The 27,271-nt window shown below is 37.4% G+C and overlaps 1 protein-coding gene across 18 annotated transcripts in view; it reads right to left on the reverse strand.

The window, feature by feature from the left end:
• SOX6 (SRY-box transcription factor 6) overlaps positions 1-27,271 on the reverse strand; it is a 537,504-nt gene that overhangs the window by 24,997 nt on the left and 485,236 nt on the right. For all 18 annotated transcript variants that reach the window (XM_061201489.1, XM_061201492.1, XM_061201488.1 and 15 more), the window contains one exon: positions 13,977-14,085. In XM_061201489.1, the coding sequence (XP_061057472.1) occupies positions 13,977-14,085 (109 nt within the window). The remainder of the gene's footprint in view (positions 1-13,976; positions 14,086-27,271) is intronic.

The raw sequence follows: 27,271 nt of genomic DNA on the forward strand, positions 1-27,271 counted from the left end.
AGGTTAGCAAAGAATGACTTACTGATGGGTGTCATGATTTAAAGATGGCAAATGCAAAATATGGATGCATAGTTCTTCTGAACTAGAGGTTGGTTAAAGAAAAAAAAGGAACCAGAGGTACAGGAACAAAAGATGAATAACCTGTGGTACTTTGATTAAAGTGTTAATTCTTCATTTGCATTCTTCAATGCAGGGGAAAGCCATAGGAAAATTTTCATTTCCCTATTTTCATTTTAAGGTTCTTTAATCCCTACCTACCTCAAATGCCCTACTTACCTCAAGTATTGAACTTATCTATACCATGAAATTTACTGAATAAATTAGATAGATAGATGATAGATAGAGATAGAGATATAAACATATATAGTGTACACATAAAGAAAAAATTCCGCTGGACAATTTGGAAACAGACATTTCACTAATTAGAGTACCAAAGTAATTCTTTTAAAGAACAGTTTATGTTTTTCACTAGTCTAGACCAGAGATCAGTTTCCAGAATAGAAACACCAAGTGTACTAAGGAATTTTACCTACAATAACATTTACAAAGTGCTTTCAGTAAATACATTATCTCAATCCTCCTTACAATCCTTTGAAATGGGTAAGAGGGTAAATATATTCACTTCACTTTATAGATGAGGAAACCAAGGCTCAGAGAGGTAAGTTACCTGCCTCTGAAATAACTGGCTGCTAGTATATTGCTAGCAAGGAACAGAGCCAGATCCAGAACCTAGGTCTTCTGACTAGTGCATTTCTCCTACACCAAAGCTACCCCAGGCACTATTCAGTGACATGAAATAACTCTGAATCTCAAAGCCCACCATTCCTTGGCTGGAACATTGCTTTCCCCCCTGTAAGGATGCCATTTCCCTGCACTGTTAAGCACATTAAAGGAGTCTATTACCAGTTATGAAGTTCATGCCACTATCTAATTGGTCCAAAGATGCAAGAGCATGCAAAGAAAGTACTAAGGAGTGAAATTACAGCAGGGATTAAAACAATGCTAAATTAATGCATTCCTTGGTTGCAGGATTATGAGCAAGTGCTATTGTAGATAAGGCTTCTATTTTTTCCTATTGGAAACTCCATTCTCTTTAAAAGATCAACAAGAAGAACCAAAAGGGAATTCCCTAAGGTCAGCTCTGAGGAAACATAAACCTCTAATTCAATAACTCTGCTACTGCTCTGAAAAAAGGCTTTATTATTGCAACATCCATATGGAGCCAATTGGACATTAATGACTAATCAATCCCTCCCCTTTCTATTCTACTTAAAGTGTCACAAACCATGTTTAGATTAGCCCATTTCCTGCTTAGGATTGCTCAAGATGTCTTTTGTTCTTTCAGGACCAGCCTGATGGAGGCAGCTTAAACAAACACCACGACCAGAGTGGCGCAGGAGTTATAAAGTGCCATATGTGAGTGAACAAAGGGCCTATACTAAAGCCTTTTGTGGTATTTGTTAATGTTTTTCATCTGAGCTTAAAAAGGCTTAATGACTTTGTGGTGAGCTGATGCATGTGGCTCGTGGCTTTGCAAAATGAAGGAAATTCTAACCAGTGATACACCAGGCTGTGTTTTCAAGGGTCTCCTGCTTGCAGTTTTGCTGCCCACGTTTACTTTCTTTTTTTTAAATTCTCAAGTTATATTTGCTTTACACAGACAGCTCAACAGAGCCCTTTATCTTATTTCAACTACAGGATCCTAGGGCAACTGAGATAACTTATGTGATTCTTTATTTTAATGACCTGAAAGTAGCACAGAACATCAAATACTCTACTTATTATCTATTTGCTATTTGTATGCACAGGAGAGGGTTTACAAGCTGTTGAGTCCAGGCAGAAAGGCATTATTTAAGTTTGAACCAGAGACCACTGTTGAGGAAATAAGACAAAAATAGGTTCTCGCTCCCTAAGTTTTCAGGAGAACCAGTCTCAGATTCAAGCAGATTCCCTTGGAGAATACAGAGGCTGGTAAAAAGCTGGTAGACTAAATAATTCATGTTGCTCAGCAGCTTCTGGCTTCATCCAACTCAATATACTACCATAGACTCTACATGAAATTAAGAAGCACAAACCAAGATGAAGCAAATCTCAGAGTTAGTTAACAAAGATACTACTAAATCCATCCTCTCATTTCCACTCTTATCACTCATCAATTGCCTTGGCCTCATTCGCTCTGGTGGACTATTTTAAATACCAGCCTTCTAGCTGAATTTTATTTCCAATTTTGAGTCCCCAGTCTCTACTTAAATACCTCTTCCTAATTTCAGCCAGGGTAATCCATCACAAATGCAATTCTGACCAGAGCACTCCTATATTAAAGTCTTCAATGGCTCCCTAATGCCCAAAAGATGAAGTCCAAACTCCTTAGTATGGTATTCAAGGCTCTCCATGACCTGGCTCTCTACTATGTCTCCAGTTTCATCTCTAGCTACTCTACTTGAAAATTTTTTGCTTTATAATACTGAACTACTTCCGGTTCTCTATATACCATGTTGTTTTATACTAGGAGTCCATGCTTTCCCTTTTCCTGGAATTTCCTCTCCATCTTGCAATCAACTCATTCTTTGACTCATGTCAGGGATCATCTTGCCCAGACAGTCTTACCCGGTTTGTCAGGTTGGGCTAAGTATTTTAGGCTCCCACAGCACCCTGTGCCTGCCTCTATCTTACATTTACTATATTTTATCCAAATTGCCAGTTGTATCTGCCCACCTTCTTCACTAGACTATGCACCTTAAAAGGGCAGGAACAACACTGTGTCTTATTCATAACTGCTTCGCTAGGGTCTGGTGCATAAGCTGGCATAAGGTAAGTACTCAAATGTCATAGCAGAGAGCATTTGACATCTTCGACAGTGAAAATTTTAGAGTGAGATTCAGATGTCTACATGTTGCATTAGAACCTGGGAATTTCTGAAATCAGATTTTGTATAAATCCCATTTATTTCTTACATTCTGTTAAGTACTTTGCCTTACTTGAACCCTCTACAAAATAAAAATGGCTTTAATGGGAAAATGTACCCACAGTTGTTTGGAAGTCAGAGATCATTGGTTCTAATCTTACTTCTTTTATTGACTTTCCACACTGTACAAATCTGAAATCCTGGCCTCCCACTTCCGGGGAAATCCTGAAAGGATGATAAGGCAAGTCGGAGCTTTTTGGAAATATTAAATCTGAAAGCTATTCTAATGCTCTCGGGTTTGTGTAAATATATACAACTGAAGCATATATTCAAATAGGCATATGATGGGACCTTCCCTAGATAGAGTCAACATGAAATGGATAAAACATGCTCATAGAATTAGAGAATTTTAACATGAGAGGGATATTAAAGATCATCTAATCCACGTCTGAGGTTAGAGAGGTTAAATTGCCCAAATCTCATAGTTAGTAAACGGCAAAATCACAATGAACTCAAATGTAACTATTCCCAAAGTTTCACACTTGCCATCAAAGTAAATTTCTAAAATGGTCAGCTGAATTGTTTCAATGGTATCCAGACTTAGATTAAAAACTCTTAACAAAATTAATTAACAATTTATTTAATTAATTATTTAATTAATTAATTAAATTTAAAATTAATTTGTCCCAGGGAATCTGCCTTTTACTAGAATGAGAGATGCAGATCACAGGTGCAGTAGAAACTAATTTTTTTAAGGTTAGGGATATGGAAATAGACAGTATTAGAAGGAGAGGGCACAAGGATTTGGGGTAGTCAACTCAATTTTGTAGTCTATCAAAACTTCTTTGCCCTGAGAATCTGGTGAAAGTATTTGAAAGGTACTTAATATTTGTGTGGTTTGAAAGATTGAAAAAAAAAAAACAACTTTCACAGGTTTCTATTTCTCATTAAATTTTTCTGCTTTTTAATGAAAACCGACAGGAAAAAACTACTTCAACAAAGGCAACCAACTGAATCAGCTCATCTTGGAGAAAAATGGGAGTCAGTGTGGCTCAGATGCTATGTAGTTAGACAGATGTGGGTTTGAATTTTGATTTGATCTTTCCTAGGTAACCTTGGGTAAATTATTTCCCTTCTCTAAACTACAGTTTCATCTCCTTATAAAAGAGAGCTAATAATTTCTGCTTGTCTGGATCCTTGTGAGGATTAAGTGGGAACATAAATTTCTTAGCAGTGACTGGAACCCAGTACCCACTCATTAAGCAGTAGCTGTCTTTAGAAATAGCAGTAGTAATGGCAGTAGAAGTAGTAGAATGTCTATTCTAGTACCAGGAACATAGCAGGTGCTTAACTCATATTTGTTCCCTTTCTAGTCTTTCCCCATACCTGGGTGATACTTCCTATACTGCACAGTCCTGTCCTTCAGTGTAGTTATAAAATGAGCCCTTAGCTGGAGAGTGCAATTTACTACTTAATGGAGCCTCTTTTCTGACCCAAAGCTAAAAATATATTTCAAGAGTGTCCCTATGATACAGAACTAAAATGTATCGAATATGCATTAAGACACAATCAAAAAGACCATCTCACACCTCCCCAGTTCCCACCTGTGGGGCCTGTAACCAGACTATGCTGCTCAGTCCAAGCCAGAAAAAAAGAAAAAAAAAGAAGAAACCATTATCTTGAGAACTTATAGATCAGGTTTTTATAAAGGACTCACTGGAATAACAAAGAATTAGGATTACTGACTGTATAATAAATAAAGGGCAGGGAAGTTTCAGGGACATTTGACAATTGTTTTTCCTTTCTCCTCTACCAGCAGTTCTGTGACTCTGCAGCATGGAATAGCTGCTGTTATCATTTCTCATTTTGTCCTCATGCAGGATCAACCTTCCCAGTGAAAAGTCAGCGTATATTGAAGAAGCATGAAGTGATTTCTCTGCCATGAAAGTAAATATACATAAGCCAGTAAGGTGCAATTTTCATTTTTAGTAAAAATTTTAAATGGTTGAATATACTGCTTATGAAATTCTTCTCTCCAGGGCTGTGACTTGGGATATTAAGTTTTAGTTCAGAGTTACTTTTTACAGCCTACTCCTAAATGTAACAGTTTACAGTATAACACAAATATCGATGGGTTCTTACACAATCTCTTCCCTCTGGTACCATGACCTAATTTGGGACATCATGTCTAAGGGTAAATATCCACTGAACAAAATCATTTAAAAAAGATCACTCTCCTCTAGCGAGAGGCAAAAGTACAAGACTGATCTGTAAGGCATCGAATAGTCACAGCAGACAAAGTGAAATCATATGTAAATGAGTATTATACCCAGGAGGAAAAGAGGTATTTTTAAAATGACTTGAATAAAAACCCTCCTAACACCTACTCAGCTCTCCCATGATGTAATATGAAAAGACAGCCATTGAATAGCCCCTCTGAAAGGACATTAAAGAGAACAGAGGAATAAAGAGACTAACAGACCACCAAGACCAACCTAATTTCTGCTTTTCCATTATTTTTAACCTCTATACATAATCTAAGTCAATCTTGAACAACTAAAGTTTAATGCCTTTTTAGTTGGTAGCAAAGTCCAAATTCCTCAGCCTGACCCTCAAGGCCCTCCACAATATGGAACCCAGCTATTTTTATAACATATTCAATTCAACAAATAATCACTGAGTATAAATATGTGGAAAGCTTTGTATTGGGCTTGGTGGAGAACACAGAGATGAGTAGTGACTCTTCCTTTCTGGAACCTCCTTGTGAATGTCCGTGTACTTTACCATTTCTGTGTCTGCTTGGATTATTCCCTCAACTGAAAGTTCTTCTCCTTCTCTTTGTTTTTCCAAACCTAGGCTTATCTCCAGCTATATTTCTATCAGACCTTCCAGAATCATGGCTGTCAACAAAGCACTGTAGGTTCCTCTTCTAAATAGCACTCTTTTCTGTTTCTCTAATGATGTACTATAACATATAACACCTTAGGTTGTTCTGCTTTCTGTGTATGCTAATATTATTATCCCAACTACATTACTAGCTCTTGAAGAATACAGCATAGTCCATCTTTTAAAAAATCCTTCTCTCTGTGCTCGTAACAGTGCTATGTACATAAGAGATAATTGGTAAATTATAACTTGAACATGTGGGTAAAACTAAAGACTGGGGGACTCTGAGTAGGGATAGATCCTGTTTGGAAAGACCTGGCTATCAGAACTGGTGGCTCAGTCTACAGACAACCACCTCTAAAGAGGATGAAATGACAGATAGTGTCTGTGAACAAACAGTGATAGAGTAAAATGAGACAGTGTATCTAAAAGAAGGAGATATTCAAAGATAAGAATTTCTTAGTTAAAGAAAAAAAAGATAGGGAAGTCAGTAACAGAAAATAGGGGAGAGCTGGTCGGTTATTGAATTTTGTGAATAAGTTAGAAGCACAGATATCAGAACTTGAAAAGAAGGAAAGGAAAAGAAGGAAAAAAAAGGTTGTTCTCAAGTTTGGTCTTGACCTTAAGCAGAGAGAATTTAAAGAGCCCACCAAATTGGCCTGAGACTCTTTAAATTCCACCAGCCTAAGGTTGGGCTGAATTCTACAGCCTGCAGATGGGAAGTCAAGTGGCTCTTGCTGCCAAGAGAAGAGGATTCTAGGGACAGGGAACTAGACAAGGTCCACACCTCAACAGTCACTACACAGTTAGTCCAGACATGGCAGATAGACCTCTATCAGCCAGCGTTTATTCTAATATGTTGGTTTATATGAAGCAGACATATATACTGCTGAGGAACCATAGACTGATTTTGCAGTCCCATTGGGAACATGTGCCGGCTGTTCTTGTCTTGGGTCTAATTTTCATGGTAGATAGCATTAAATCTTTTGTCACCCAGTTGCTACAGCAAGATGGGGGAGCACTTCTGTGTGATTCAGTAATGGCATAGACAAGCATTTCTTCCCCAGAACAGAGGGTATTCAGTCAGAAAACCAGATAATTTTGTGTGTGTGGTGACACTGTCAATGATACCTCTTTAGAGAAGGCAGCCCAATGAGAAACCAGCTCTTGGACAGGGCTAGGCTCCTCACTAAAGGGAGGCTGGGTCTTTGACTGGGCTTTCTAGCTTAAGCAACTCTAAGAAGCAGGTTGAATTCCCTTTATGGAGTATTAGGGGATGGAGTTATACAAGAATCTTGACATTTCACTCTCTTATCCCATCAGGACTATCCATCACTTGGAAAGTTCAATGGAAATTGTTTTCTACCAACATTAAAAGTTATTTGGGAGCTTTTAAGACACAGAAAATATATTTCTTTAAGAGAAGTTTATTTGCTTGTTTAAGAGAGCTGCACTTTATATATAGTGCTGATATAAACTGGTGCACAGGATCCTCTAAAACTGTTTATATCCACAGTAAAATACATTTTTGTGATACCACAGAGTTAGTCTAGAGCCAAGGGCTTTTTGAACTCTTCTTATCTCCCAGCCTGTGTGGCTGTTACTCAGTTTTCACCATGTCTGGGGTCTCCCTGGCCACCCATCCTGGCCTCAGACCTCAGCCTGCTGGTTCCATACAGACTGCTTTGCCTATTCATTTTTCTGAGATGCCTGGAAATGCTATTTTAGGCAGCTATGGAAGGCCAGACCCATAAGCCCACAGCAAAGCTCTGGTTGGTGCTCCCTCTGGATTTCCCTGGGTCTTTTATTTTAATATGTATAATTCCCCATCTTTTATTCTTGGTGTACAATCTAGTACCTGGATACCTTCTTGGACAAAGACATCTCATCTCTGATATATTTCAATAATAATTTCACTTATTTTAAAGACGGTGTGGTCCCTAATTTACACTTGTTACTTTCTAGTTGACTGAAAGGTGAATGATTTCAATTGTACGGCAGTAAGATAAGAGTTTAAAAACCAGAAATCATCTACACCAACTTCCTCACCTACAGTTGAGAAAATTCAGGGAAAGAAATTGACTTGCTTAGGGTAGAACAACTGGAATTTAAGTTTCCTAACCCTTGAGGAAATATCTGAAGGGGTGTCACGTGGAGAAATGGTAAGCTTTATCTTGTTGGAATCCAAAAGTCAGACTAGAACCAATGAGTAGAAGTTATAAGGAAGCAAAGACAAATGACAAAGAATTAAAAATTAGAACCGGAATGAGCTGCTCAAGAAGTAGTCAGTTTTCTGTCATGAGACTATTAGAGGCATTCGAACAGACATTAGATGACTACTTGTCAGGGATATAAAAAGGGATTTCTTGGATGGAATTGTAAATTTGATTACGTGTCTCTCCTTTATTCCAGTTCTGCGAATCTAAATGTTGTGATGTGAAGCACTGTATTCTGGTGGGCTTGAACAAATAATGACCTTTACATTCCAAAGTGTAAGCAGATGTAGCCTTTAAATCCCTCCCCAGATTATACTACAGCTTGCCTCTGCTGCCTTGAATGAGCCGTGTATCATCAAGTCAATCTTCCTTTTCTACCAGGAGTAAGGATCCAGGGAGGGGAAAGGAAATGCGAAAAGCTTCAAAGATTTCCCAGAGTATGGATCAAAGGGTAAGCAGGATTTTTAGGAGAAGACATTCACATTAAGTGGTGCATTTTTTAAGGAAAAAGAGGAAAAGTTGCAGTCCCTGTTATTTGTCTATAAACAGAGAGCTTAAGTTGACAATAATAAAGCTATCCTAAGATTTAAAACTTAGAAGCAATCAGAAGTTCACCAAAAAAATGAAGCTTTCAGAAGGGTTAAGGCCATCTTGGCTGGGATCCAATTCACAAATTCAGTACAAATCTATAAAACCTTTCTAAGCAAATCTGAGAACCTGAGAGCAACAGTTCTAAAAGGGGTTATTCTTGGTGCACATATCCATTTCCATTCAAAGCAATGCAAGTTTTTAATACATGGAGGACAGCACATCATTACAGTTCCAACCCAGGGTCCAAAAGCCTGCCTAATGGTAATCACTTTCAGAGCTCATCCCTTTTAGAGCTCATATTCCACTATGCTCCACTTCAAAATGAGGTGTGAAAAAACAAAACAAAACAAAACAAAAAAAAATGAGGTGTTGCCTCCCTCTGACGCTGGGACACAATAATTGAATTTGAGAATTAAAAGAGGTGTTAGAAGAATGTTTTCTTACCCAAACTATTCTGAAAAACATAAAAAAAGAAAGTGTCCCTTTAGAGGCCCCAGGTGTGTGAGAGAGAAGAAACAGGATGGAGAGAATATAAAAAATAAGGCAGGCTACAACTATCGTTGCTGTGGGGAAAAGAAGAAGAAGGGGGGGGGGCATCTGTGAAAGGTAATTGGGAAATGCTACTGGAGAGATCTTCTCATTAATAAAAAGATCATTCTCATTAATAAAAAGAAAAGATCAAAGACTTGAAAATTCGATTCAGCAAGTGGTACAAATATACTCTCAATGGTATTGGTCTCCTCTTTTATTCCCCTGAAGAAAAAACCAAGTGAAAGCTATTGTGGATAGATCACCTTTCTTGTAAGAAACACACTCTATGTTTCATGAAGACCCTAATAACAATCTTGCATTTGGAGGGGACCCTAGAGATAATGGAATCCAACATACCTCTTTTAAAAGATAAAGTTAAGCCCAGGGGCACTCGTCACTTATTTGCCTTCGTTTAGCAAAGGAACTTTAATCCAAATTTCCCAATAACCAGACCAGAGCCCTTTCTACTATACTTTGCAACCCTGAAATTAGGGGAGTTGGGATAAGAATTGCACTCTTGCCTAAGGAGAACAAGGAGAGGGGAAACGCCATATGAAAAGTCCATAAAAAGTTAAACATCTGTTCGTCATTCTTAATACATGGTGACAGACTCAATTAATTGAGTCCTCTCTTCCTTACATGCCCTACACAGGAGCTAACAACTTTTGTGCGCTCAATACATATAAAGCCAACAAATGCTCCAAAGTATAACAAGACCTTAAACATGTTTCCTAAGCCCCCAGCACCGATGAATTTGTAGTTTTATAAATATCATGGTGAACAAGAAATGCTGTCTTGTCATATTCAAGCCAAATAACAGCTGGACTTTAAAAATAAAATTTTGAAGACATTTGCCTTTTATATTTTTAATTTCTGTTTTCCTGGCTTACGGTTTTGTCATTTGATTTTGATGAGTGGTTAATACACACGCACAGCTGCCTCTTTTGGTGACCTTTCCCTTGCTGCTTCCATGTTCAAAGCTATGAAGTAGGCCTACAAGTTGCTTACTAAGTGATATTGGCATTTTCGCAACTGGCAGCAGACATTTTCCTGGAAAGCCAGGCTTACTTTAGTCACTTCAGAAGCCACACAGGAGAATGGGGTGCAAGTAGAAGAAGGGCATAGCCCCTTAAAGCTGCCATTATGCATTATTCACAATAGCCAAGACACAGAAAACAACCTAAGTATACATCAGCAGATGAATGGATAAAGAGACTGTTTTATATATACATATATATAAATTCACGTGATAAATGATATTATGTATTACATATATTACATAATATGTTATATAGTTATATATACATATTTTGAATGTGATAAAATTATTATTCATCCATAAAAAGGAAGAAGGAAACCCTGCCATTTGCAACAACATGGATGACCTTGAAGGCATTACGCTAAGTGAAGTCAGACAGAGAAAGACAAATACTATATGATTTCACACATATGCGGAATCTAAAAAGCCTGAAGTCATAGAAACAGAGAGTACAATGGTGGTTTCCAGGGACTAGACGGTGGGGGAGATGGGGAGATGTCGGTCAAAGAGAACAAACTTCCAGTTATAAAGATGAATAAGCTCTGGGGATCTAATATACAGCAGGGTGACTACAGTTAAAAATATTGTCTTATATACTTGAAAGTTGTTAACAGAGTAGTTTTTAAATTTTCTCACCAGAAAAAGGTAATCTGTGAGGTGCAGAGGTGTTAACTAACCTTATTATGGTAATCATTTCCCAATATATATGTGTATCAAATCATCACATTGTACACCTTAAATATGCACCAATGTTATATGTCAATTATATGTCAATAAAGCTGGAAAAATATTTTAACTGGTCCAAAGCCAGAGGAAACATGGAGATGATCATGTGTGGACTAAGAAGGGATGACATCCTGGGTGAGAGCTACAAAACTTACCTGCCAATGGAGCTTACCTAAGTAGCTTTCGCTCTGAACCTCTGTGGGGAACAAAGAAGTCTTGATCTTCTTAGTACTTTTCTCAGTGATAATTATATCTCTCATGTATCTATGTATGCATTACCCTTTTAATCTTCTGTCTTTCTTCACTAGACTTTAAGTTCCAAGAGGTCAGGAACATATTTGTTTTGCTTCCTTTGGTTTATCCAGTGTCTAGTTCAGGGACCGGCACACAGAACAGGCACTCAAGAAATGTTTGTCTGTTTGTTTGTTTGTTTGTTTTTAGACCAAGACTGACTGAAGGAGTGAATAAATTTTTTAGGTATTCTTTCACTTCATTTCCTTCTTACTCTTCCTCTTAAGGGAAATATGGAGGAGCAAAGGGGAGAAAGTATTATGTGTACCTGTTATCTACTCTGACTTTAATATGAACTGCAACTCCAGCAGGCTTTGCAATCAGCTTACGCTTGAACAGATGCCAGGAAATATCCTGAAGTCAGCAGAAGGCTGCTACGCATCCCAGCAGCCCTCACAAAGCCACTGCACTTCTGTCGGTTTTAGAGCAGGTAACTTGACTCCATTCATGAACTCACAGTCCCCCAAAAGCACACGAGGTCTCAATGGCAACTCTGGGCAAGCTTCTGAAGGGAGGTTTTCACACGCTCCTTAAGCTCCTGGGCCACTACAGCCCTTCTACTATTACACTCATCAGGCATTGCTGCTATGTGTGACAGAGTAACACGAGAGCTGGGGCATGGCATGACTTGCTATATTTAGGGGAGAGGAAATGGGCCATACTGAGGAAGGTCACAAGGAGTTTGTTCAGAAAAATGAAGGCACCACTTCTGTATCTGTATATACAGGGGGTGCAGGATAGCGCAGTACTTAATGGCCTGGGTTCTGGAGCCAGGCTGCCTGGGATCAACTCTCAGCTCTACCCTTACTAGCTATGTGACCTGAGGCAAGTTACTTAACTATTCTCAGCCTTAATTTTCTCATCCGTAAAATGGAAAAAAAAATACCTTCTTTACAGAGTTGTATATGATTTAAATGAGAAAACATGTGTTAAAAGCTTAGCATATTCTCTGGCATATAAATGCTTGATAAATGTTTGCCTAAAAAAAGCAAAGTAACTAGGAAATTGGTTTGAATCCAGACAATCTGGATACTGAATGGAAGTTCCACAGATTTTTCTATACAGTATGTTTCTCTACAGTTAAGCTTTTCACTTTTTCTTTTCATAATGCTTAATAACTCTGACCATGATTTTTAACTTACCAAGCACATGATATCAACTAGATTATTAGTATTACTGAGAGGCAAATGACTTTATACCTATTGTACAGTTAAGAAGTAAGTGAAGAAAGCTGAATGACAGATTAAGAAAACTCTGTTAGAACAAGGATAAGGCAATGGAACTCTGTAACTCCTAGTCTACGGAAAAATTAACAGACTGAATACTCCAAAGTGATGAAAAGTATTATTTCACTGTGTCTGGTCAAAGGTTTAGGTACTCTGTAGTACCATCTTCCAACAAAATTGAGATGTGCCACACCTGAATAACTAGTTCCCTAGACCACAGAACCTCAATCCTCACCAGGGGAAAATCATGTACTTCTAAGTGCCTATAAAAATGTCAGTGTCACCGTGCTCTCAGTACACCTTCTTCATGGAAGACAGTGAGTATATTTCTGGTTCAGAGTCCTCTTTATTCCTCCTTTCCTGCTCCTGTTCCTCTTCCTCTTCCTTTTCCTCTTCCCTTCGCTTCCCTTCCTTCCCCACTCCCCTCACACATGCACATACCAATCAGAGTTTATTTTAACACCTTGTCCCCAGGACTATCATTAAGCATTAGTCTCTCCCACTGGCATGAAAAACCTGCCTTCTGAAAACTCTCTGAAGTACTTCCTAATGGCTGATACTACCCATCTATTAGTGCTCATGCCAGGGATTTCTGAACTGCCTCGGATGGCCCCAAGCTATCACTAGAAGCCATGCTCAGTTCAGATGCTGCTATGAAATGTCTTCATGTGTTTTCAAGGGATTAGGGTCCTGGAAGGAATCCTGCCAGTAAAAGGGATAATAGTAAGATTTTTCCCCTCAAGCTAAAGGACTTTAGCTGGGACCTGAGATGGATGAAGTATTGTGTTACTCTAAAGAGAACAAATTAATCTTCCCTGACTGGTGGGAGGGATTCTGACACAGCAACAGCTAACGGGAAAACCAGTCCCTACTCTGGGATGACACAGTAAATAACCAGGCGACGCTACTACTAAAGTGCTGACCTAACTCCTAGATTGTACCCAGCCTCTGGGGAGCAATCTCCGCTGTTTTGCTGCTTGTGCATTTAAAACAAACAAACAGAAAAGGAAGAGGAGCGGACAGGCATTGATAGTGCTGTGGGTAAACACATTGAGAGTAAAGCTAGTCTTTTCCATCCAGACTTTCAAAAGACTTTACAACGGTTAGTACCCAGACAGGCTGGGCCTTGCCCAAGCAATTATTAATTTTATGCTAGATCTGCTTCAAACTATAATTTAGTTTCCAAAATGGTTTGATTACACCTGGGAATCACTTGATTTGGGGGTAAAAAATCCTCCTTTGTATGTTTGCCCTTTTTTTTTTTTTTTATAAGGATGTCGTGAGGTGGATGAAACACAGAATTCTGTTGTCCATTGAAATGTAGAGGGTTCTTTTAAAACTTTAAAATGGCACCTTGAAGTATTTGGATTGCTATGTGTTCAGTAACATACAATCTAGCTGAATTTCAAAGTCCTCAACTATAACATATAATGAAGCCTAACATTTCTTCTGATTTGCCAAGAAAATTGATCTGGTGACTCCCAAGAAAGACCATGAAGATCCTACATCTCCCTCAGGCATACCTCTAGAAACACACAGAGCAGCGGAACAGAAAAGCCACTCACCCTCTGCATCTTCTGGCCGAGTAAGATCGATGACACCTGGGCCCAGCTTTCCATCTTCACTTGACTTTCCTGTTAACTGGGGCCCCAAATTTTCAAAGCGTGTTCTTTCCTAGAGGAAAGAATAATCAGAGACTTATACTAGCTTCCAAAGCAGCCACTTTTTCCTTCCAGTTTCTATCTTTCTTAACGGACAAAACTTGGATTTACAAACATCATTTCTGACCAACTTGAGCTCAGAAAACTTTTCAGGAAGATTCCACTAAAGCCTGTTTATGGCACTGACAGTGTTGACAGCACCTAAACCATAGTACCTATAAGGAAAGGAAATCTGTGGCAGGTAACCTGCCAGGGCTGTACTGCACATCTCTCTGTTGGATTTGCTCCAGTATTCTAAAAGGAATGCAAATGAAAGGTGTGAGCCAAAACTGCAAAATTTGAAAGATCAGTTTCCATTAAAATATACTGTTATTCAATGGGAGAGGAATTTTCTTTTTTAGAGATCATAGTTTGCATTGGTACTCCTGGAAAAATACGAATCAGAATTTTAGGCAAGAAGAGTTCAAAAACAAATATTTCAAAGCAGGCAGACTAGATGATGGCATTGATACTATTATTTTGCTGAGGAGTTCGAACTGTAACTTCCTGGTAAGTGAAAAGGAGAACATTACTCCTAGCCAGGCCTTGAGTCAGGAAAGTTAAACACTCTTGCCATTATAGTAGGGAAACACAAAGATGTTTTAATTGTTAACCTGTTCTTCTAGGATCAGGAGTCTGAAACGTCACAGTGAACTCTCCTCCTGTAGCTCTCTGGATCAGTAGCAGAGGGCTCATTGATCATAATTAACATGGTGCTCCTGTCTGCAGAAACACAGCACGTGTCCCCTTCTCTCCTCCTTGCTACTCTCCAGACTCAAACTTGGCTTTGTGTTGTGCTTATGAATGAATGAAACCTTGTTGTTCATTACTATGAAACAATATTAAATGTCATGTCAGCTTGAATTTACAGACATGAAATAGCGGCTTCCAGCTCCGGGAATGGTTTCTGCATGTTATACTTAATGCATTATGCAGCAGTAGAGTGCTGATTGCTGTTCAGTCTATTGTTCAATGACCTAGTTCTGTACTAGGCATGTTCGGCATTAGATGGAAACACTCTGAGTGTTCTCTTCTGTAAGATGTTTAGAAACTTGGAAATATTCTTAAAGAGCAAACATACAATTACTTGATAGAGGCTGTGTCTCATTTGTACAGTCTCACTACATTTGTGCTTTCTAATATGATTATTTTTGAATATCATTATATTTCTATAATTAATTCCCATCAGTCAAATTGTGCAGGAAGTCTTCCAGTTCCCCTTCATCATGGAATACGTTGAAATCTGTGTTGGAAGAAAACACAGTATAAACCTTGCTTTAATCTAGCAACATTTCTATGAAAGACTGCAACAAAATTATAATCATGAATTTCCCCAACTGGGTAATACTAACTAGTTACAATAGCGGTATGTGGGGAAACCTCTGAAACACCACACTTATAAAAAACAGAGTGAAAATAAAAAGCAAATTAGGTATGGTTCCCCAATATCTTCTTATGTGACACTGCCGCTGCACAAGAACAAATTAACCCAGATGCAGGCCACAACAAAGAGCAACCACAAGCCAGACGAGAGTTTCACACATTGTAGGGGGGAGGACAGCTGTTTTTAATCAGCCAATTTCTATTTTTGAGTAGCACTTTTGGTTGCCATGATGTAAAGAAAAAGAATTAAAGTGAAAATAAGCAGTACCAGGGAAAGCAAAATATTCAACCTTTGTTTTATCACATTGTTTCGCATTTCAAATATTTGCATGTGAATGCTTTCCCTATGTTAAACGCAGAAGGAGTTTTGATGTGACACCTGCAATCTTCTTGGAAGAACAGCCTTTATCTGTATTTTCATGGGGGGAAAAACAACTTTCTCTGAAAATCAACAGACTGTGCTACCTATCAATATGCATATTTCAAGTATCTTTCTAGTCATTCATTCTCTTTGATTTTACCGGAAAATATTCTCAGTAAAAAAAATAAATAAAGTTCCTGAAAGAATATCAATATTTTGACAAGGAAGGAGAAGAGGGAAAATTACATGCCATGGTTTGTAAAATCCTAAGACAACAAAGCTTACATGATGATAATACCTTTTCTTTTATAAAAAGTGAAGTGCACTCACAATTCAGTAGTATCAGCTTGTTTTTAATCATAACCAAAAACATTCAGAACATTCAACAACACATTCACAGTGTCTTTGAAGTCATACATTTTTCTGACTTCATTGAAAAAAAAATTATTCTGCAGAGATACTTTCCTTATAAAATATCAATATTTTGACAGAGTAGAAGTCGAGGAAGAATATCCCATGAAACACTGGCTAAATAGGCAGAAAATAAATCAATGATAAAAATTGTTTTGGGCAGTGGGCTGCATTTTATATTTGGTAATATTAAGCACTTGTGTTTGAGATTAAAGAAGGACCCTGTAAAGCCATGCCCTTTCCTATAAATTTCTACCTAGTCTCCCAGAAGATTTCCTTCTTTTCTTCAAAGAATAGCTCAGAATATTTATTTGCCAGCCACATAACCATAAGATAAGAGGGTCTGATGTCTACAGGTTAGCTCTGGGCAGCTGAGCTAAGCAAAGATCTTACCAGTGAGGTTGAATATGAGCCTAGTAAATACAGAATGTGGACAGAGGCACAGAGAGAAGTTCAAAGATACTTTAGTTCCAAGAGGCCCTCAACTTCTGGCCATTAAGTGCCAATGGGTATGCCCCGATATGGAAAACATAGACAGTGGGTGGCAAGCTCTTAACTACAAGTTTTCCATGCACTTGAACTAGCTCTCACAAATTACATAGCTCGCAAGTAAATACTTTGGAGATATAAACAAAACACCTCAATGCTAATTTTAATCTCAACCCCTCCAAGCAGGAAAACTTCCCAGTCTTCATGATGACAGTGAAATGTGCGTTTTACATGCAGTGATGTGATCAGACACTTACTTATGCACTGTCAGTCACAAACATGCAGGCAACATAAAAGTTATTGAAAAAAATTAAAGTCAGCTCTGCTGTGTTGTAGGACTGTTGGCTCTCTAAGTGCTTTGAAATTATGATGTATGAGGTAGATGTTGCATATTAAATAAGATATTTAAATGATAAAGCCCCCTTTAGTGAGAGCTGATGAATGTTAAATGTTACAAGCCACAAGACGGTAGCATTCATCATCTTCACATATTATCAGAGTCAATGACGGGGCAGCCTCACTGGTGACAGATAGACTGCTGCATTATTATCCCTTATTTCCAGTGTCACTGAACAAACCATTCAACTCCTCAGGCATTATTTTTAACTTTGCATTAAATTAGCAACTTTTCCCTCCCTACCATGGCAAGATTGATCATTTCTGTATTTGCATCGGTGGAGAGAGAGAATGAATTTGGGATAACTAAAAAAACAGAGGTTTATTTTCACCTAGGAAAAAAAATCAACTCCCTCTTACTGGCAACAAATGTAAAATTGTGATATGGGGAAAGAACAGCAATGAAACAGTAAGCACATAATAATGGCTTTTCTTTGCACTTAGATAAAAGCTGAATTTTTGATGTGCACAGTATATTTTAATAAAATTTTATATACTATGTTTTATACACTTACTGGCTATTCCATAATAATGTGTGTGCTAACAGTAAAATTGCTCTTAAATTTATGTGTGTTATTTATATGTTCCCACGTAACAATGCTTTTTGTTGTAAAAAAATATTCTGTTTATTAATGTAACTTTACAACCACTGCATCCAAGATCCGTGGTAAATTAATGACATTTTTATTATTTTATAGTGTCATTAAATTTTTACTGATCACTCCATCAAACAGAGGCAGTAAAGGCCATAATGTAAACTGGGACACTTAGAGCAGGCAGCAGGAAGACATTCCCTATAGTCTGAAGAAAACTGCTAGCAATAAATGATATTTATACCATCTTTAAGCATGTGAGAATACTTGGATAAGTTTGGCAAAACTGTTTCAGTAGTAGAGTGGATTGTGTACTTAAATAACAGTTTGCTTGCCAGTGAGACAAGCCTTTTTTCAAACCATATGTGAGATGACTGATTACAGCCATCTCCTGAAAAACAACACGTGAAAGGTAACGATGCACTGGGCACGCTCCCTCTGGATTTCCAAGACTGACCAACCTATACCACACCTCAAATGATTTCAACATGGTCCTCTTTTCCACAAACTGAAGTGGAAAATTGTACATGCTGAGAGAGGCTTTTTGTTTGTTGCCTTACAAACAAATATATTTCATTTGACAGGCAGACATGGCTGGACAATGATGTGGTGCATTTTATTCCAGTGGTCTAAATGAGAGGTACTTTACCAATCTGTATTCAAAGGTCTTTTCCAAAGAATGTCTGAATATGAGGTCATCCATAGCAACCACAGAACACACACCTAAGAGGCCATTACTTATATTTCAGTTAAAATGGGTAAAAAAAATCTCATGTTACTTTCACATGTAAGTTCCATTATAATTAGTATACTCTACACTAGCTCTCAAATATTCTGTTCATAGAATATTAGTATATATATTTTATACAAATATTTTATAATATTTTCTACAAATACATACATATTGTATATATCATACTTCTATTTGCTATACAGAAGATAGAAAATAGAAAATTCTATGCTCATTTAATCACAAATTTAGAACCACCTATCTCCTACATGGGGATTTTGGTATGAATATTTTTTGAGTAAATAAGAATTTTGCTGTTATGTCCTAAAATACTTATTTAAATACTAAAGAATCTTTAAAACCATTCAAATTTGTAATAATAAGGAATTCTGCAGGGAAAATTAATACTACAGTGCTACCAATCATGTTTCTGTGTATTCCTGAAGCAGTTTTCTAAGAGAAATAACAAATATATGCATTATGAATAGAAATTCTCTAAGGCCACCACAATATTCTGAGATACTACCTACCCTTAAAGTTTCCGCTATGTCTGAGTTGTTGAATACTACCCAAAAGAAGGTTTGCCCTTTCATCCCGGCTCCAAGCTTTAGTGTCTTTCCAATCCTGGAAAACTCTTTCTCAAAAGTAAAGACTTCCCTGCAAAAGCAGCTTTCGCCTTACACAACTCCCCTTCCCATCCTCTGTTTACATCAATACCGACTGGTTGGTACTATTTGTCTCAGTGCTTTCCTTGCCCCTCTGTGCCCACTTAATCTTCCAGGCTTGCTGATTTTTCTTCTGCAGAGCCTCTTGCACTGGTCCTTCCCCTCCATGCCCTCCCTCATCACCGACCCCAGCGCAGGCCCTCACACCTGCACTCCTACATTACTGCCGCACCTCCTCTCTGGTCTGTCTGAACCTTGACACTGACCTCCCCATCTGCTCTCACTCCTCACAGGGTTCCACTTCATGGCTCTGATTTAAAACCTTCCATGGTTTCCTATTTTCTATTGCATTTTATCCAAACTCCTCTACTTGGAGGAGTTTCAAGGTCCTTTATACACTATTCCCCACACGTCTTTTGAAACTCAATTTCCTACAACTCTCCCATCATACATCTTCTGCTCAGGTATGATAATACCATGATAAGGCCTGCTTCCTCTTCCCCATGCCCACTAGAATGATGCTTCCTTCTCTCTTCTTCCTTGCCAAGTTCTATTCATATTGAAAAGTCCAAGTTGTCCATTACCTCTATAACCTCTCTGATCTACTTTCTGATATGCAAAAATTCCTAACCATCCTTATATAATTAGTCCCTAGTTACATACTATTATTAAAGAATTGAGCTTTGCTTCATGTGCACCTCCAACTCTCCCCTAACAACATCAAAAGATTTTTCAAGCCAGGGATTGTGTCTTGCACCTTTTCTATATATCTTACGTAGCATTTACTGTTAGTGTCCATAAATACTTTCATGTTTTTACAAGCCCACATAATTGATTAATCTACATAAATCAAAACACCCTGTACAAGTGTGTCCAAAAGGAACAAGGACTACCAATTTTATAATATTTCAAGTTTGTGAAAAAGATTTTAGACTCAACACTCCACACTGTATCGATGATGTCTCTTTGGGCAATAATCATCAAAACAAGGAAATCTGGAAAAATACCATAAATATTTTGCAAAAGAGGGAAGTGAGCCATTTTAGAAGAACACAATAGAATAATACAATTTAATTATATAACAATATGAAAAAGAGATTTTTGAGTCTGACTTGGAATTTCTGCAGCTTAACACCTGCATCTTTGCAAAGTCTTTGCAAAACACAGGCAAAAGAGGACAATACCCACCACAAATGCTTGGCTTAAAAAGCAGTACACATTTAAAAATAAAAAGTTTTTTGTTTGTCTGTTTTTTTTATAATCAGACTTACAGAGATGTTTTTTGTTTTTTTTTTAATTTTTATTTATTTATTTATTTACTTATTTTTGGCTGTGTTGGGTCTTCGTTTCCGTGCGAGGGCTTTCTCTAGTTGCGGCGAGCGGGGGCCACTCTTCATCGCGGTGCGCGGGCCTCTCACTATCGCGGCCTCTCTTGTTGCGGAGCACGGGCTCCAGACGCGCAGGCTCAGTAATTGTGGCTCACGGGACTAGTTGCTCCGCGGCATGTGGGATCTTCCCAGACCAGGGCTCGAACCCGTGTCCCCTGAATTGGCAGGCAGATTCTCAACCACTGCACCACCAGGGAAGCCCCCTGTTTGTTTATTTTTAAACAGGACAATGCTAAGTATAATGTTGAGAGAGAGTCTGTACCTTACTCTGAAAGACTTGCTCTAATTCCTGGCTCTGGACATATCTTGCCATGATGTGATTCTCAAGAAATAGTACTTAAGCACACGTTATTTACTTTCTATTGACTTAACAAGCTATCACTTTATTAGTCTTTATTTTACATCCTTTATTATAAATTTAGTAATTTAATGAAGGATCGAAAATGTAAGCTTTACACTGGAAAGTAACCACAAATACTTTTAAAAAGGTGATTCTTTTTATGGAAGGAGTTACTTTGGAGGCACTGGGATTTACTTTCATAATGATATTTTGATGGTCCCAGAGTCAGTCATCACGATAAAAAAGACTCTGGCTGTGAGAAATGAGGTAATGAACCTCATTGTTAAATACCATTTTGTCAGCTAAAGCTACTAATTTGTCTACCTTTTAATATGCACTTAACACCAAAACTGTGCTAGGACTCATGAATCATTCCTAAGTCCTAAGTTTTCCAACTGTGTTTGCTTCTGTAGCACAAATACATGTATTGGAGTAGAAGTAGGAAAGGGTGTAATTTACTGATCATATACTAGGTGCAAGGCTCTTTCCAATGAGTATTTCCCTTTAATTTTGACACCAATACTACAAGGAAAAATATTACTATTGCTGTCAGTTTTACAAGAGAATAGGTGAGGCTCAAAAAGGATTTTTTATATTTTAAGTCACTTAACCAAAATTTAGATAGATATTTTGGCTGAGGTGAATTTAGAATAATAACTCTACAACTTAATTACTGTGTGATCTCTCTGAGCCTGTTTCCTCATTTGTAAAATGGAATAGAAAATGCTCATGCCGCAGGGTTGTGAAGATTAAATAAGAGATTATATATGTGAGTGCTTTGCAAAAATAAAGCAGCTCATAAAATATCCACTTCTGTTAAAGATATTATTTAGCACTTGCTAAATATTTCAAAGCTAAACACTAATGAAGATGGTGTCCTGATCTAAAGGCCAATATCCATTCTCCTGTGTCAACAACACAACTATATAACCAAATATGCTTTCCTTTTTGTCTTGGCTTCAAAGCATCTTAGAACTAAATTTAAATCTTAGCCATAGTAATTATGTAGTACCTGGATCTTGTTTTCCTCTACTGATAAGCCTTCAAATGCTCCCCATCATCCACATGAGGAGAACCAAACTTCTCTGTGCAGCTTGTATAACCTTATAGGATCTGCCTCCTTCTCTGCTCATCAGCTTTACGTCTTGCTCATTCTGGTTTATTATCTCTATTCCAAGAAGATAGAGTTTCTTGGAGTTTCCTGAACAAGCTACGATATTTTATGCGCTTGTATATTTGCATACACCATTCCCTCTTCTAGAATGCGCTTCCTTTACTGATGACATTATAATTAGCCCGTTCTAGGCCTAATTAAAGCATTTCTTCTGGACAAAATCCTTTGTTGACTGCCCTCCACCAGCTCCCCTGTTTTGTTCCATTACCACACCATGTTTATAGAAAAATGCATTAAAATTATTGGTTTATGTATCTATGTACATGTCTCCCCAACTTACTCTCTAAGGTGTGGTGTCCATGTCTTAACAACCGTATGGTCAGTGCTTCTCATGATGTTGGCACATACTAGGCACTTTGGTTGCTAAATCCTGATAATGCTGTTAACATTATTTCCTTCTCTTTTTTCATTTTAATTTTACTTTAAAATTAAATTAATTTTCAGATCTTTTTTGAAAACACTGAGATACAGATGATTAAAAGGTAGATAAATACAAAGGAAGATACGTAAATTGGCTGAACAATAGAGTGATCTCTTGGTCAGGGTTGGCTTAGTGCTGAAATATAGGAAGTCTGCCTAGCACTGAGTAGAGTTCCCTGTTCTATACAGTAGGTTCTCATTAGTTATCTATTTTATACATAGATATATATGTATATATTACTATTCAAAAGGGCTCTGCAAAAATACTCCCTAAAATGTCAACCACAACCATTTCCAAATATTCTTCTTACACACCCTTACATTGCCGAGCAATCCATCATTAGCAATTTATTCTTGGAATTAATTCATAATGTCAATACTTTATGAGAATACAATAGAATAAACTGTTAAACAAAATCATATTAATTTCAGTTTAATTCCTCTAGAGAAACAAGAATATCTCTAGGGAAGATAATCCAGATGAAACTACATGAACAGAGACAAAGAATTTGATCAAGGGGGTTCTTTAGGTACTGTAATCCCAAAGAAAATAATTTCACAAGAGTCTGGGAATAACCAAGCTAAGCAAAGATAGCTGTTAAGCACTGAACTGTGTCCTCTTAAAATTCATGTGTTGAAGTCCTAACCCCTCATACCTCAGAATGTGATTGTGTTTGAAGATAGGGTCTTTAAAGAGGTAGTTAAATTCAAAGGAGGTTACTGTAGCTTTGTAGTATAGTCTGAAGTCAGGGAGCCTAATTCCTCCAGCTCCGGTCTTCTTTCTCAAGATTTCTTTCGCTATTCAGGGTCTTTTGTGTTTCCACACAAAATGTAAAATTTTTTGTTCTAATTCTGTGAAAAAATGCCCTTGGTAATTTGATAGGGATTGCACTGAATCTGTAGATTGCTTTGGGTAGCACAGTCATTTTCACAATATTGATTCTTCCAATCCAAGAACATGGTATATCTCTCCATCTGTTTGTATCATCTTTGATTTCTTTCATCAGTATCTTATAGTTTTCTGAGTACAGGTCTTTTGCCTCCTTACGTAGGTTTATTCCTAGGTATTTTATTCTTTTTGATGCGTTGGTAAATGGGATTGTTTCCTTAATCTCTCTAATCTTTCATTGTTAGTGTATAGGAATGCAAGAGATTTGTGTATTAATTTTGTATCCTGCAACTTTACCAAATTCATTGATGAACTCTAGTAGTTTTCTGGTAGCATCTTTAGGATTTTCTATGTATAGCAACCTAAATGTCCATCAACAGAGGAATGGATAAAGAAGATGTGGTACATATATACAATGGAATATTATTCAGCCATAAAAAGGAATGAAACAGTGCCATTTGCAGAGATGTGGGTGGACCTAGAGATTGTCATACAGAGTGAAGTAAGTCAGAAAGAGAAAAACAAATATCGCATAATATCGCTTATATGTGGAATCTAGAAAAATGGTACACATGAACTTATTTGCAAAGCAGAAATAGAGTCACAGATGTAGAGAACAAACTTATGGTTACCAAGGGGGGAAGGGGGGATTGGGGTTGACATATATACACTACTATGTATAAAATAGATAACTAATGAGAACCTACTGTATAGAACAGGGAACTCTACTCAGTGCTCTGTGGTGACCTAAATGGGAAGGAAATCTAAAAAAGAGTGGATATATGTGTACGTATAACTGATTTACTTTGCTGTACAGCAGAAACTAACACAACATTGTAAAGCAACTATAAGCCAATAAAAATTAAAAAAATAAACTGTCAATAGAGCTAAGGCTGAAAAACTTTGGATTAGGACAGCTTTTTTTCTTTTTTTTTTTTTAACTCATCCCATAGGTATATATTTGTGATCTTTCCATTATAACCCTCACAGTGGTACTTTTGAAAGTGACCTTTAAAAATTGTCTACAGTATAGTTCAACATCTTCAATTCTGAATTCAAACCCACAGGAAAAATGAATAAACCTGTATTAAACAAAAATAAAATAAAATGAGGCCATTAGGGTGAGCCCTAATCCAAACTGACTAGTGTCTTTATAAAAGGTGTAGATTAGGACATACAGAAAGACATCAGAGCTGTGTGCTCACAGAGGGAAGACCATGTGAGGACACAGTGAGAAGGCGACCATCTGCAAGCAAAGGAGAGAGACCTCAGGAGAAACCAATTCTTCCAACACCTTGATCTTGGACTCTTAAACTCCAGAATTGTGAGAAAAAAATATCTGTGGTTTAAGCCACACAGTCTGTGGTATTTTGTTATGGCAGCCCTAGCAAACTAATACAGTGGCAACTTCTGCCTCTTGTGTTATAAAAGGCTCTTGTCACTGGCCAAAAAATATCAAGTAATAAGGAAACAAATTTTAGACATGAGGTCCTACTAGCCTCAGAAACAATACTCTAGAAGCTTTTGCCATTAGTATCTAGTAGTGATTCTATCTATTAACAACTATAGCCAGCTAGCTAGCTAGCTAGGATTCTTCAAAAGAGAAAGTTCTCCCTTAAAGGGAGGAAAGACTTGTAAGGGCTAGGCAAAAGTTTTCAAAATTCCAGAAACTCATACTTGAGGCAAGATATAGGATCAATAAAGACTGACACAGCTGTTCAGATCACCTCTCAGGAGGCTGATACATGCCACTGGACCACAAGTTCCTTGGGGGAGAGAAAGTGGCTCTTGATCCTCTCTACCTCCAGCTAGGACTGTATCCTATAAGCACAGAGGAAGCATGCAGTACATGCCTGCTGAAATGGACTAGTGTCTGCAGAACTTCTTGTGGATATGTTTTATGGAGCTTTCAAAAACATTCACAAATGATGTATGACAAGTGCCCCTCAGGATTTGAAGAGTACACCAAGCTAAGCAAGTTCTCTCTCCGCACCCCTGGCAAGGACAGTATCCTGTATATCTCCTGTAACATACACTTAGACTCTTGTCACTGATCATCAGATGATAAATGATAAAGTAGCATTAACTCTGAAGATATGAGACCCTTTTAGGCTTGGGAGCCACTGAGTTAAATTAGTTTCATCAGGATTATAGTGCAAATGCTTTCTGTCTCATTCATATGGTTCTAATACAGTTTTAACCAATTGCAGGGTTATTTATAAGTTTGCAACTCCCAAGTAGAGTTATAAAGTGTTCAGATTTAAGCAAATCCAGTTGTGTGGCAGCCCAACTCCTACTTATATGTGGTTTCCAACTTTTTATTCCTATACAGAGGCATGATACATATTTGTTCCTGAATATTCTCTGATTAACTATTTGTTTCAGTAACAAGGTCACAAAAAGCTCCATTGTAAAATTATACAAAGTCCTATTAAAATTGAATACATGATTTAAAAACTGGAGAATTTTATCTCCACTTAAACCACCAGCAAGACTTTATTATTCTAACATTTATCACATGAACAAAGAGTATCACAATAAAATTAATGACCAGCTAAGCAAATGTGTTTGTCCAAAAAATTCTTGGGAATTCTGTTTGTTCAAATCTAGGTACTTGATTTCAGATACCTACTTAATTTACAATCTATACTTTTAACATTGTTTGTGGAGACACAGGTGCAGTTTATTCAAGTTATTCAAAGCTATCTAAACCAAGAATGAATATTTTCTTCAAAAATATACCGTCTATTTCAATTTTAGCTGGCAAACTGATAAATCTGAAGAGTTTTTCCTCAGAAACATAAACACAAAAAATGGAAAAAATGTAAGGTATTACCACCATGTATTTGTTTTAACTTGTGAGATATATAAATATATCACATCTCCTAAGAGATTTTCCTATAATTAAATATGTGTTCTACAAAAATAACACATATCTTAAAAAGAAAAATAGGGGGCATGAGAAGGCTTTAGTGATGGAAGGAAACGTAAAGCCCTCTTCACTCAGAGAGTACAGAGACCAAGGAGGTTAGGATGCCTACCCCAAATCCCTCAGCTGACTGGTAACAGATCCAGGACACATCACTTAGCCTCACAGCACTTAGCCTGCAGACTCCCAGTCTCCTGCTCCTTCCGCTGAACTATTCTGCATCACATGTGCTCTTTACAAACAATGCTAGTTCCTGATTACTCCACCTGTAAAACGAGGGAGCTGAACCAACTTATCTCTATGGTTTCTTCCAGCTCTGAAATCTTACAATTCTACGATACTCAACTTTTTTACTCCTGAGACCCACACTGCAGCACACATTAGTAAAGTCACTTTGCCATGTCATAAAAAATTGTGAGCAATTATTCATATTCTCAACAAAATCACTCAAAGATAATCCATTTGTCAAACAAGCCTACCAAACCATGCTCACACTGAGCCAGAAAGCCTTTATTTGCTACTTCTGAAATTCCATCTCCAACTTAGGCAAAAGTGATAGAAGGAAAGGGACCCAAAGCAAGGGAAAGGCAAAGGAAAGAGGCAAGTAAAATCAAGGGAAAACGTTTTATCTAAATTTGGTGCAAATATGTTCCTAGTTTGATATTCATTATGGTGGTACTAGCACAGAATACACCCATTTTTGTCTGAATGCAAAGTAACATAAAGATTGCTAGTAAGAAGAGGGCCTCTCTTCAGAAAAAGCTAACTCCTTGATGTCAGGATTTTGCATATTCTATTGTTATCCTCCTCTAGGAAATAGAAAGTACTAATAAAGTCATGTGAAGGCACAAATGACATTTCAAATAAAGAATAAAAATAAAAATAACCCAAGACTATGTCTGATTATTTGGGAAAGAAGCTTTCTTCATGATTACGTAAAATTAAAATTTAGAAACTATGTTTCATTTCATGAAAATTAAAATATCTTAAAA

The sequence above is a fragment of the Eubalaena glacialis genome, chromosome 10 (genome assembly GCF_028564815.1).
Source record: "Eubalaena glacialis isolate mEubGla1 chromosome 10, mEubGla1.1.hap2.+ XY, whole genome shotgun sequence".
NCBI classification, from domain to species: Eukaryota; Metazoa; Chordata; class Mammalia; order Artiodactyla; family Balaenidae; genus Eubalaena; species Eubalaena glacialis.